Genomic DNA, 13,873 nt, shown 5'->3' on the forward strand with positions numbered 1-13,873 from the left:
CTATCCCCATGGTCCTTACGGAGTCCCCAGCATCCTCCGGGACGTTAGAGAAAAGTTTCTTTCAAAATGACAAAGTTCCCTCCCCTGTGCTCAGCACCCCGCCCTACACACATTCTAGTGTGAGAACTATGTAGTGTAGCTGTGCCCTGCTCCAGCACTAGCACCATCTATACCAAGAAGTGACAGCAGTGTCCCCCAATATGGACGAAAGAGATACATATCGTGATTATCACATGATGTGTGTATACAGGGGGCTCTAACCACCGCTGTCCCTTGTACATTACATCAATGTCCTCTCTTACCCAGTGATGTGAGGGGCTGGTGATTCTCCATCGTGTCCTTGTACAGATCCTTGTTTCCTCTATAAACTCCCCCTCCTGCATGGAGAGATAGACAGAGACATATTGACACCTTATAGGAACTGACACACACAATGATACAGTCATCACCCAGACACACATTAGCCAGTAGTGACTGGTGATTTCCACTTCTAAAAGATGATGGCCACTAGCAGTGACTGATGATCGCCCCCCTAAGATTTGGCTGAAGATGATGTCGAAGTAAAAAAATATTACATAGAGAGAACATACAGACTCCACACATATATAGTCGCTATGCTTGCAAATACGCGCAGCGAGCACAGCAATATACGGTAACATACGCATTTATACAGACATGCCATAGAGATAGATTCGACACATATTTCATACAGCACATAATTATAACATATCAAGCGCCAGACATCATAATGTTTTAATTATATAATGGAGTAACGTCATGTATGTGTATTATTGGAACGAAGCAAGATAGACATGTCGTGTCTGGTATTACAGTAACCAGATTAATGTGTAGATTCATTTGATGCTTGTTATTAAGTTGTAGCTCATTGCAACAAGTAGATATGATTAAATGTATGAAAGCTAAAGTCACTCTTATTAGAACAATGGACATTCCAAGCAGGTGGTGGACAGGAAACTCAGGCCAGCCCTTTTGATGTCTTCAAGGCTGTGTTATTCCCCTCATATAACACTGTACGGTCCCCTCTCCCCTATATAATAATAATACCACATATCAGTGTGTGCCGGGAGCTGTGTTATTCCCCTCATATAACACTGTACGGTCCCCTCTCCCCTATATAATAATAATAATACCACATATCAGTGTGTGCTGGGAGCTGTGTTATTCTCCTCATATATCACTGTACGGTCCCCTCTCCCCTATATAATTATACCACATATGATTGTTTGCTTGGAGCTGTGTTATACCCCTCATATATCACTGTACGGTCCCCTGTCCCTATATAATAATACCACATATCAGTGTGTGCCGGGAGCTGTGTTATTCCCCTCATATATCACTGCGCGGTCCCCTTTCCCCTATATAATAATAATACCACATATCAGTGTGTGCCGGGAGCTGTGTTATTCCCCCTCATATATCACTGTACAGTCCCCTCTCCCCTATGTAATAATACCACATATCAGTGTGTGCCGGGAGCTGTGTTATCCCTATCATATGTCACTGTACAGTCCCCTCTCCCCTATATAATAATAATACCACATATCAGTGTGTGCCAGGGGCTGTGTTATTCCCCCTCATATATCACTGTACAGTCCCCTCTCCCCTATATAATAATAATAATTAGGGATGTGCACTTGAAATTTTTCGGGTTTTGTGTTTTGGTTTTATGTTCGGTTCCGCGGCCGTGTTTTGGGTTCGACCGCGTTTTGGCAAAACCTCACCGAATTTTTTTTGTCGGATTCGGGTGTGTTTTGGATTCGGGTGTTTTTTTCAAAAAACCCTAAAAAACAGCTTAAATCATAGAATTTGGGGGTCATTTTGATCCCAAAGTATTATTAACCTCAAAAACCATAATTTCCACTCATTTTCAGTCTATTCTGAATACCTCACACCTCACAATATTATTTTTAGTCCTAAAATTTGCACCGAGGTCGCTGGATGACTAAGCTAAGCGACCCTAGTGGCCGACACAAACACCTGGCCCATCTAGGAGTGGCACTGCAGTGTCACGCAGGATGGCCCTTCCAAAAAACACTCCCCAAACAGCACATGACGCAAAGAAGAAAAAAAGAGGCGCAATGAGGTAGCTGTGTGAGTAAGCTAAGCGACCCTAGTGGCCGACACAAACACCTGGCCCATCTAGGAGTGGCACTGCAGTGTCACTCAGGATGGCCCTTCCAAAAAAAACTCCCCAAACAGCACATGACGCAAAGAAGAAAAAAAGAGGCGCAATGAGGTAGCTGTGTGAGTAAGATAAGCGACCCTAGTGGCCGACACAAACACCTGGCCCATCTAGGAGTGGCACTGCAGTGTCACGCAGGATGGCCCTTCCAAAAAACACTCCCCAAACAGCACATGACGCAAAGAAGGAAAAAAGAGGCGCAATGAGGTAGCTGTGTGAGTAAGCTAAGCGACCCTAGTGGCCGACACAAACACCTGGCCCATCTAGGAGTGGCACTGCAGTGTCACGCAGAATGGCCCTTCCAAAAAACACTCCCCAAACAGCACATGACGCAAAGAAGAAAAAAAGAGGCGCAATGAGGTAGCTGTGTGAGTAAGCTAAGCGACCCTAGTGGCCGACACAAACACCTGGCCCATCTAGGAGTGGCACTGCAGTGTCACGCAGGATGGCCCTTCCAAAAAACACTCCCCAAACAGCACATGACGCAAATAAAAATGAAAGAAAAAAGAGGTGCAAGATGGAATTGTCCTTGGGCCCTCCCACCCACCCTTATGTTGTATAAACAGGACATGCACACTTTAACCAACCCATCATTTCAGTGACAGGGTCTGCCACACGACTGTGACTGAAATGACGGGTTGGTTTGGACCCCCACCGAAAAAGAAGCAATTAATCTCTCCTTGCACAAACTGGCTCTACAGAGGCAAGATGTCCACCTCATCATCATTCTCCGATATATCACCGCGTACATCCCGCTCCTCACAGATTATCAATTCGTCCCCACTGGAATCCACCATCTCAGCTCCCTGTGTACTTTGTGGAGGCAATTGCTGCTGGTCAATGTCTCCACGGAGGAATTGATTATAATTCATTTTAATGAACATCATCTTCTCCACATTTTCTGGAAGTAACCTCGTACGCAGATTGCTGACAAGGTGAGCGGCGGCACTAAACACTCTTTCGGAGTACACACTTGTGGGAGGGCAACTTAGGTAGAATAAAGCCAGTTTGTGCAAGGGCCTCCAAATTGCCTCTTTTTCCTGCCAGTATAAGTACGGACTGTCTGACGTGCCTACTTGGATGCGGTCACTCATATAATCCTCCACCATTCTTTCAATGGTGAGAGAATCATATGCAGTGACAGTAGACGACATGTCCGTAATCGTTGTCAGGTCCTTCAGTCCGGACCAGATGTCAGCATCAGCAGTCGCTCCAGACTGCCCTGCATCACCGCCAGCGGGTGGGCTCGGAATTCTGATCCTTTTCCTCGCACCCCCAGTTGCGGGAGAATGTGAAGGAGGAGATGTTGACAGGTCGCGTTCCGCTTGACTTGACAATTTTGTCACCAGCAGGTCTTTGAACCCCAGCAGACTTGTGTCTGCCGGAAAGAGAGATCCAAGGTAGGTTTTAAATCTAGGATCGAGCACGGTGGCCAAAATGTAGTGCTCTGATTTCAACAGATTGACCACCCGTGAATCCTTGTTAAGCGAATTAAGGGCTCCATCCACAAGTCCCACATGCCTAGCGGAATCGCTCCCTTTTAGCTCCTCCTTCAATGCCTCCAGCTTCTTCTGCAAAAGCCTGATGAGGGGAATGACCTGACTCAGGCTGGCAGTGTCTGAACTGACTTCACGTGTGGCAAGTTCAAAAGGTTGCAGAACCTTGCACAACGTTGAAATCATTCTCCACTGCGCTTGAGACAGGTACATTCCACCTCCTATATCGTGCTCAATTGTATAGGCTTGAATGGCCTTTTGCTGCTCCTCCAACCTCTGAAGCATATAGAGGGTTGAATTCCACCTCGTTACCACTTCTTGCTTCAGATGATGGCAGGGCAGGTTCAGGCGTTTTTGGTGGTGCTCCAGTCTTCTGTACGTGGTGCCTGTACGCCGAAAGTGTCCCGCAATTCTTCTGGCCACCGACAGCATCTCTTGCACGCCCCTGTCGTTTTTTAAAAAATTCTGCACCACCAAATTCAAGGTATGTGCAAAACATGGGACGTGCTGGAATTTGCCCATATTTAATGCACACACAATATTGCTGGCGTTGTCCGATGCCACAAATCCACAGGAGAGTCCAATTGGGGTAAGCCATTCCGCGATGATCTTCCTCAGTTGCCGGAAGAGGTTTTCAGCTGTGTGCGTATTCTGGAAACCGGTGATACAAAGCGTAGCCTGCCTAGGAAAGAGTTGGCGTTTGCGAGATGCTGCTACTGGTGCCGCCGCTGCTGTTCTTGCGGCGGGAGTCCATACATCTACCCAGTGGGCTGTCACAGTCATATAGTCCTGACCCTGCCCTGCTCCACTTGTCCACATGTCCGTGGTTAAGTGGACATTGGGTACAACTGCATTTTTTAGGACACTGGTGAGTCTTTTTCTGACGTCCGTGTACATTCTCGGTATCGCCTGCCTAGAGAAGTGGAACCTAGATGGTATTTGGTAACGGGGGCACACTGCCTCAATAAATTGTCTAGTTCCCTGTGAACTAACGGCGGATACCGGACGCACGTCTAACACCAACATAGTTGTCAAGGCCTCAGTTATCCGCTTTGCAACAGGATGACTGCTGTGATATTTCATCTTCCTCGCAAAGGACTGTTGGACAGTCAATTGCTTGGTGGAAGTAGTAAAAGTGGGCTTACGACTTCCCCTCTGGGATGACCATCGACTCCCAGCAGCAACAACAGCAGCGCCAGCAGCAGTAGGCGTTACACGCAAGGATGCATCGGAGGAATCCCAGGCAGGAGAGGACTCGTCAGAATTGCCAGTGACATGGCATGCAGGACTATTGGCATTCCTGGGGAAGGAGGAAATTGACACTGAGGGAGTTGGTGGGGTGGTTTGCGTGAGCTTGGTTACAAGAGGAAGGGATTTACTGGTCAGTGGACTGCTTCCGCTGTCGCCCAAAGTTTTTGAACTTGTCACTGACTTATTATGAATGCGCTGCAGGTGACGTATAAGGGAGGATGTTCCGAGGTGGTTAACGTCCTTACCCCTACTTATTACAGCTTGACAAAGGGAACACACGGCTTGACAAATGTTGTCCGCATTTCTGGTGAAATACTTCCACACCGAAGAGCTGATTTTTTTGGTATTTTCACCAGGCATGTCAACGGCCCTATTCCTCCCACGGACAACAGGTGTCTCCCCGGGTGCCTGACTTAAACAAACCACCTCACCATCAGAATCCTCCTTGTCAATTTCCTCCCCAGCGCCAGAAACACCCATATCCTCCTCATCCTGGTGTACTTCAACACTGACATCTTCAATCTGACTATCAGGAACTGAACTGCGGGTGCTCCTTCCAGCACTTGCAGGGGGCGTGCAAATGGTGGAAGGCGCATGCTCTTCACGTCCAGTGTTGGGAAGGTCAGGCATCGCAACCGACACAATTGGACTCTCCTTGTGGATTTGGGATTTCGAAGAACGCACAGTTCTTTGCGGTGCTTTTGCCAGCTTGAGTCTTTTCAGTTTTCTAGCGAGAGGCTGAGTGCTTCCATCCTCATGTGAAGCTGAACCACTAGCCATGAACATAGGCCAGGGCCTCAGCCGTTCCTTGCCACTCCGTGTGGTAAATGGCATATTGGCAAGTTTACGCTTCTCCTCCGACAATTTTATTTTAGATTTTGGAGTCCTTTTTTTACTGATATTTGGTGTTTTGGATTTTACATGCTCTGTACTATGACATTGGGCATCGGCCTTGGCAGACGACGTTGCTGGCATTTCATCGTCTCGGCCATGACTAGTGGCAGCAGCTTCAGCACGAGGTGGAAGTGGATCTTGATCTTTCCCTAATTTTGGAACCTCAACATTTTTGTTCTCCATATTTTAATAGGCACAACTAAAAGGCACCTCAGGTAAACAATGTAGATGGATGGATACTAGTATACTTATGGATGGACGAGCGACTGCCGACACAGAGGTAGCTACAGCCGTGGACTACCGTACTGTGTCTGCTGCTAATATAGACTGGATGATAATGAGATGAAATCAATATATATATATATATATAATATCACTAGTACTGCAGCCGGACAGGTATATATATTTATTATGTAATGACTGATGACGGACCTGCTGGACACTGTCAGCTCAGCAGCACCGCAGACTGCTACAGTAAGCTACTATAGTAGTATGTATAAAGAAGAAAGAAAAAAAAAAAAACACGGGTAGGTGGTATACAATTATGGATGGACGAGCGACTGCCGACACAGAGGTAGCTACAGTCGTGGACTACCGTATTGTGTCTGCTGCTAATATAGACTGGATGATAAGGAGATGAAATCAATATATATATATATATATATAATATCACTAGTACTGACTGCAGCCGGACAGGTATATATATTTATTATGTAATGACTGATGACGGACCTGCTGGACACTGTCAGCTCAGCAGCACCGCAGACTGCTACAGTAAGCTACTATAGTAGTATGTATAAAGAAGAAAGAAAAAAAAAAAACACGGGTAGGTGGTATACAATTATGGATGGACGAGCGACTGCCGACACAGAGGTAGCTACAGCCGTGGACTACCGTACTGTGTCTGCTGCTAATATAGACTGGATGATAAGGAGATGAAATCAATATATATATATATATATATATATATATATATATATAATATCACTAGTACTGCAGCCGGACAGGTATATATATTTATTATGTAATGACTGATGACGGACCTGCTGGACACTGTCAGCTCAGCAGCACCGCAGACTGCTACAGTAAGCTACTATAGTAGTATGTATAAAGAAGAAAAAAAAAAAAACCACGGGTAGGTGGTATACAATTATGGATGGACGAGCGACTGCCGACACAGAGGTAGCTACAGCCGTGGACTACCGTACTGTGTCTGCTGCTAATATACACTGGATGATAAGGAGATGAAATCAATATATATATATATATATATATATATATATAATATCACTAGTACTGCAGCCGGACAGGTATATATATTTATTATGTAATGACTGATGACGGACCTGCTGGACACTGTCAGCTCAGCAGCACCGCAGACTGCTACAGTAAGCTACTATAGTAGTATGTATAAAGAAGAAAGAAAAAAAAACAAAACCACGGGTAGGTGGTATACAATTATGGATGGACGAGCGACTGCCGACACAGAGGTAGCTACAGCCGTGTACTACCGTACTGTGTCTGCTGCTAATAGAGACTGGATGATAAGGAGATGAAATCAATATATATATATATATATATATATATATATCATCACTAGTACTGCAGCCGGACAGGTATATATATTTATTATGTAATGACTGATGACGGACCTGCTGGACACTGTCAGCTCAGCAGCACCGCAGACTGCTACAGTAAGCTACTATAGTAGTATGTATAAAGAAGAAAGAAAAAAAAAAAAAAACACGGGTAGGTGGTATACAATTATGGATGGACGAGCGACTGCCGACACAGAGGTAGCTACAGACGTGGACTACCGTACTGTGTCTGCTGCTAATATAGACTGGATGATAAGGAGATGAAATCAATATATATATATATATATATATATATAATATCACTAGTACTGCAGCCGGACAGGTATATATATTTATTATGTAATGACTGATGACGGACCTGCTGGACACTGTCAGCTCAGCAGCACCGCAGACTGCTACAGTAAGCTACTATAGTAGTATGTATAAAGAAGAAAGAAAAAAAAAAACACGGGTAGGTGGTATACAATTATGGATGGACGAGCGACTGCCGACACAGAGGTAGCTACAGCCGTGGACTACCGTACTGTGTCTGCTGCTAATATAGACTGGATGATAAGGAGATGAAATCAATATATATATATATATATAATATCACTAGTACTGCAGCCGGACAGGTATATATATTTATTATGTAATGACTGATGACGGACCTGCTGGACACTGTCAGCTCAGCAGCACCGCAGACTGCTACAGTAAGCTACTATAGTAGTATGTATAAAGAAGAAAGAAAAAAAACCACGGGTAGGTGGTATACAATTATGGATGGACGAGCGACTGCCGACACAGAGGTAGCTACAGCCGTGGACTACCGTACTGTGTCTGCTGCTAATATACACTGGATGATAAGGAGATGAAATCAATATATATATATATATATATATATATATATATATATATATATATATATATATATAATATCACTAGTACTGCAGCCGGACAGGTATATATATTTATTATGTAATGACTGATGACGGACCTGCTGGACACTGTCAGCTCAGCAGCACCGCAGACTGCTACAGTAAGCTACTATAGTAGTATGTATAAAGAAGAAAGAAAAAAAAAAAACCACGGGTAGGTGGTATACAATTATGGATGGACGAGCGACTGCCGACACAGAGGTAGCTACAGCCGTGGACTACCGTACTGTGTCTGCTGCTAATATAGACTGGATGATAAGGAGATGAAATCAATATATATATATATATATAGAGAGAGAAATAGAGACCTAGGCGCTACAGTACAAACGTGCAATAGAAACCGTAAGAAGGAAAACACTCGTTTAACTCTTTTAGGAGTAGCAGCTCGTAATACAAGATTAGTGTATGGTATACACATAAAGGAAAAAATCGGGTAGTGAAGAGTACAAGCGCTAATGAGTGTGGTGACAGTTATACTGGAAATAATTAGGTGGATTAAAAGATTATAAAATTGCCTTATGCACTTATCTGATAAAAACAAAACTTCAATCCGGTATTCATCATTTTAGGAATCATGTAAAAGAAGAAACAGCAAACATAGTGTGTATCGTTCACAAGTAAAAATAGAGCTTTTAGCTGTATAAAGTGCAAATTTTTAGGGAATCTTGGCTATTCCCAATAAAAATATAATCTGTAGCTTCACAACATAAAATACAGATTTTAATGAACAATACAAAACACAGCTAGACAACACACGTACAAGATTTTAAAATCTTAAAAGCTTATCTGTCCGTTCTAAGCACAAGGGAATCAATAACCAATTGTTCCAGGGACACAGGATAGCCAAAGTTTATGCGTACAGGATAAAAGTAGTTCAAATGCTTATCTGTCCATCAATAGGAGTTTCAGCAGCAAACGGTCCCAACGCGTTTCGTCCTTCAGGGTGTGGACTTCTTCAAGGGGATCCCCTTGAAGAAGTCCACACCCTGAAGGACGAAACGCGTTGGAACCGTTTGCTGCTGAAACTCATATTGATGGACAGATAAGCATTTGAACTACTTTTATCCTGTACGCATAAACTTTGGTTATCCTGTGTCCCTGGAACAATTGGTTATTGATTCCCTTGTGCTTAGAACGGACAGATAAGCTTTTAAGATTTTAAAATCTTGTACGTGTGTTGTCTAGCTGTGTTTTGTATTGTTCATTAAAATCTGTATTTTATGTTGTGAAGCTACAGATTATATTTTTATTGGGAATAGCCAAGATTCCCTAAAAATTTGCACTTTATACAGCTAAAAGCTCTATTTTTACTTGTGAACGATACACACTATGTTTGCTGTTTCTTCTTTTACATGATTCCTAAAATGATGAATACCGGATTGAAGTTTTGTTTTTATCAGATAAGTGCATAAGGCAATTTTATAATCTTTTAATCCACCTAATTATTTCCAGTATAACTGTCACCACACTCATTAGCGCTTGTACTCTTCACTACCCGATATATATATATATATATATATATATATATATATCATCACTAGTACTGCAGCCGGACAGGTACATATATTTATTATGTAATGACTGATGACGGACCTGCTGGACACTGTCAGCTCAGCAGCACCGCAGACTGCTACAGTAAGCTACTATAGTAGTATGTATAAAGAAGAAAGAAAAAAAAAAAAAACCACGGGTAGGTGGTATACAATTATGGATGGACGAGCGACTGCCGACACAGAGGTAGCTACAGCCGTGGACTACCGTACTGTGTCTGCTGCTAATATAGACTGGATGATAAGGAGATGAAATCAATATATATATATATATATATATATATATATATATAATATCACTAGTACTGCAGCCGGACAGGTATATATATTTATTATGTAATGACTGATGACGGACCTGCTGGACACTGTCAGCTCAGCAGCACCGCAGACTGCTACAGTAAGCTACTATAGTAGTATGTATAAAGAAGAAAGGAAAAAAAAAAACACGGGTAGGTGGTATACAATTATGGATGGACGAGCGACTGCCGACACAGAGGTAGCTACAGCCGTGGACTACCGTACTGTGTCTGCTGCTAATATAGACTGGATGATAAGGAGATGAAATCAATATATATATATATATATATATATATATATATATATAATATCACTAGTACTGCAGCCGGACAGGTATATATATTTATTATGTAATGACTGATGACGGACCTGCTGGACACTGTCAGCTCAGCGGCACCGCAGACTGCTACAGTAAGCTACTATAGTAGTATGTATAAAGAAGAAAGAAAAAAAAAAAACCACGGGTAGGTGGTATACAATTATGGATGGACGAGCGACTGCCGACACAGAGGTAGCTACAGCCGTGGACTACCGTACTGTGTCTGCTGCTAATATAGACTGGATGATAAGGAGATGAAATCAATATATATATATATATATATATAATATCACTAGTACTGCAGCCGGACAGGTATATATATTTATTATGTAATGACTGATGACGGACCTGCTGGACACTGTCAGCTCAGCAGCACCGCAGACTGCTACAGTAAGCTACTATAGTAGTATGTATAAAGAAGAAAGAAAAAAAAAAAACACGGGTAGGTGGTATACAATTATGGATGGACGAGCGACTGCCGACACAGAGGTAGCTACAGCCGTGGACTACCGTACTGTGTCTGCTGCTAATATAGACTGGATGATAATGAGATGAAATCAATATATATATATATATAATATCACTAGTACTGCAGCCGGACAGGTATATATATTTATTATGTAATGACTGATGACGGACCTGCTGGACACAGTCAGCTCAGCAGCACCGCAGACTGCTACAGTAAGCTACTATAGTAGTATGTATAAAGAAGAAAGAAAAAAAAAAAAACCACGGGTAGGTGGTATACAATATTATATATATATTATATACGATTATATATATATATATATATTAAACTGGTGGTGACTGGTGGTCAGGTCACTGGTCACACTATCAGCAACTTGCAAGTAGTACTCCTAAGCAGACAATCACAATATATATTATACTGGTGGTCAGTGTGGTCACAATTGCAGTGTGGCACTCTGGCAGCAAAAGTGTGCACTGTACGTTATATGTACTCCTGAGTCCTGCTCTCAGACTCTAACTCATGGATCTTCAACCTGTGGCCCTCCAGCTGCTGTGGAACTACACATCCCAGCATGCCCTGCCCCAGTTTTAGCATACCTTAATAGCAAAACTGTGACAGGGCATACTGGGATGTGTAGTTTCACAGCAGCTGGAGGGCCGCAGGTTGAAGACCCATGCTCTAACTGCTCCCCACTGTCAGTGTCTCCCCCACAAGTCAGATAATATACAGTCACACTATCTATCACTTCAGCAAGTAACTAGTACTCCTCCTAATGCTCCCCAAAATTACTACTGTGTCTCTCTCTACTGTCTCACTCTCTTCTCTATAAACGGAGAGGACGCCAGCCACGTCCTCTCCCTATGAATCTCAATGCACGTGTGAAAATGGCGGCGACGCGCGGCTCCTTATATAGAATCCGAGTCTCGCGATAGAATCCGAGCCTCGCGAGAATCCGACAGCGGGATGATGACGTTCGGGCGCGCTCGGGTTAACCGAGCAAGGCGGGAAGATCCGAGTCGCTCGGCCCCGTGTAAAAAAACATGAAGTTCGGGCGGGTTCGGATTCCGAGGAACCGAACCCGCTCATCCCTAATAATAATACCACATATCAGTGTGTGCTGGGAGCTGTGTTATTCCCCCTCATATATCACTGTACGGTCCCCTCTCCCCTATATAATAATATCACATATCAGTGTGAGCCAGGAGCTGTGTTATTCCCCCTCATATATCACTGTACGGTCCCCTCTCCCCTATATAATAATACCACATATCAGTGTGTGCCGGGAGCTGTGTTATTCCCCTCATATATCACTGTACAGTCCCCTCTCCCCTATATAATAATACCACATTTCAGTGTGAGCTGGGGGCTGTGTTATTCCCCCTCATATATCACTGTATGGTCCCATCTCCCCTATATAATAATAATACCACATATCAGTGTGTGCTGGGAGCTGTGTTATTCCCCCTCATATATCACTGTACGGTCCCCTCTCCCCTATATAATAATACCACATATCAGTGTGAGCCAGGAGCTGTGTTATTCCCCCTCATATATCACTGTACAGTCCCCTCTCCCCTATATAATAATACCACATATCAGTGTGTGACGGGAGCTGTGTTATTCCCCCTCATATATCACTGTACGGTCCCCTCTCCCCTATATAATAATAATACCACATATCAGTGTGTGCCGGGAGCTGTGTTATTCCCCATCATATATCACTGTACAGCCCCCTCTCCCCTATATAATAATACCACATATCACTGTGTGCCGGGAGCTGTGTTATTCCCCCCTCATAAATCACTGTACGGTCCCCTCTCCCCTATATAATAATACCACATTTCAGTGTGTGCCGGGAGCTGTGTTATCCCCCATCATATATCACTGTACAGTCCTCTCTCCCCTATATAATAATACCACATATCAGTGTGAGCCAGGAGCTGTGTTATTCCCCCTCATATATCACTGTACGGTCCCCTCTCCCCTATATAATAATACCACATAAAACACACTTAAATACAGTCCAAGACCTTCACCTTCCGCTTCTCTGCAGCGTCATTTGTCACTTGTCAGACGTGGAATCATTCAATAAGTCAGTCAGACAATAATATAATGGCCGCGGCTTATGGACACAGATTTTTGATACCAGTTTTTCCTCTAGTGACGATGCAGCCATAGAACGGTGAGTGGGCGGAGCCGTCTGTTTAGCCTTTACGTTCGATTGGCTGTCGTTTTTTTCCAAACTCCGAGCTGTATAACTGTTTTCACAAAACATGTCCTCTGTGGCGTGAGCCGGCGGCGGCCATTTTGTTGTATACCAGGTCAGCTGTAGTTTCCTGTGCGTTTTGTAAGTTTTGGAGCTGCGGCCATTTGCTGGGCTCGGTCATTCCCATAATAAAGCAGAAGCTGAGAGAAGCCGAAGGTAAAGTTATTATTATTATTGATATTACACTCAGTCTGTGTGCCGAGGTGATTCAGGTGTTAGGTTGCTGCACTAAAAGTGGGGTAGGCACTGATTCCTTGCTGTTGTACAGCTGGAGCAGACTCTGGTGCTGCATTATCAACATTACACTGGTGGGTTACACCATAGTCTGCTCTTACTGTAATACAGGTGGCAATACATGGAAGGGAAAGAGAACTTTAGCAACATTAGCGAGTCGGTGCGTTAGTGGGTGAGCGGTTCCGCAGACGTCATGTGTGCGGCGGCCATTGCTGGTTAGGTTTCTGAGATAACTCTCCGCCGGCTAATTATACAGAAATGGCTGAAGTGTGCACAAGTGTAGCCAACAGCGCCCCCTATCCTGCAGCGCTATGTGCAGTGGCACAATCCGCACACATCTAGTATCGACCCTGTCGGATGATGTTCCTATACTACAAGT

General features: G+C 43.7%; 2 protein-coding genes across 3 annotated transcripts in view; one reads left to right on the forward strand and one right to left on the reverse strand.

Moving 5' to 3' along the window:
- The window catches only part of LOC135054710 (oocyte zinc finger protein XlCOF6-like), a 59,056-nt gene extending 45,921 nt beyond the window's left edge, over positions 1 to 13,135 (reverse strand). The window contains exons 1-2 of one of the 2 annotated variants that reach the window (XM_063957993.1): positions 13,031 to 13,135; positions 303 to 377 (exon numbers count right to left, since the gene is read on the reverse strand). In XM_063957993.1, the coding sequence (XP_063814063.1) occupies positions 303 to 333 (31 nt within the window). In that variant the 5' untranslated portion in view covers positions 334 to 377; positions 13,031 to 13,135. Of the gene's footprint in view, positions 1 to 302; positions 378 to 13,006 lie in introns of both variants that reach the window. The other variant, XM_063957994.1, reaches the window with a different exon arrangement.
- Positions 13,136 to 13,202: 67 nt separating this feature from the next.
- LOC135054711 (oocyte zinc finger protein XlCOF7.1-like) overlaps positions 13,203 to 13,873 on the forward strand; it is a 47,897-nt gene continuing 47,226 nt past the window's right edge. The window contains exon 1 of the mRNA XM_063957995.1: positions 13,203 to 13,416. The gene's annotated coding sequence lies outside the window, so the exon portion shown is untranslated. The remainder of the gene's footprint in view (positions 13,417 to 13,873) is intronic.

This window comes from Pseudophryne corroboree, chromosome 3 (genome assembly GCF_028390025.1).
Source record: "Pseudophryne corroboree isolate aPseCor3 chromosome 3, aPseCor3.hap2, whole genome shotgun sequence".
Taxonomy (NCBI): Eukaryota; Metazoa; Chordata; class Amphibia; order Anura; family Myobatrachidae; genus Pseudophryne; species Pseudophryne corroboree.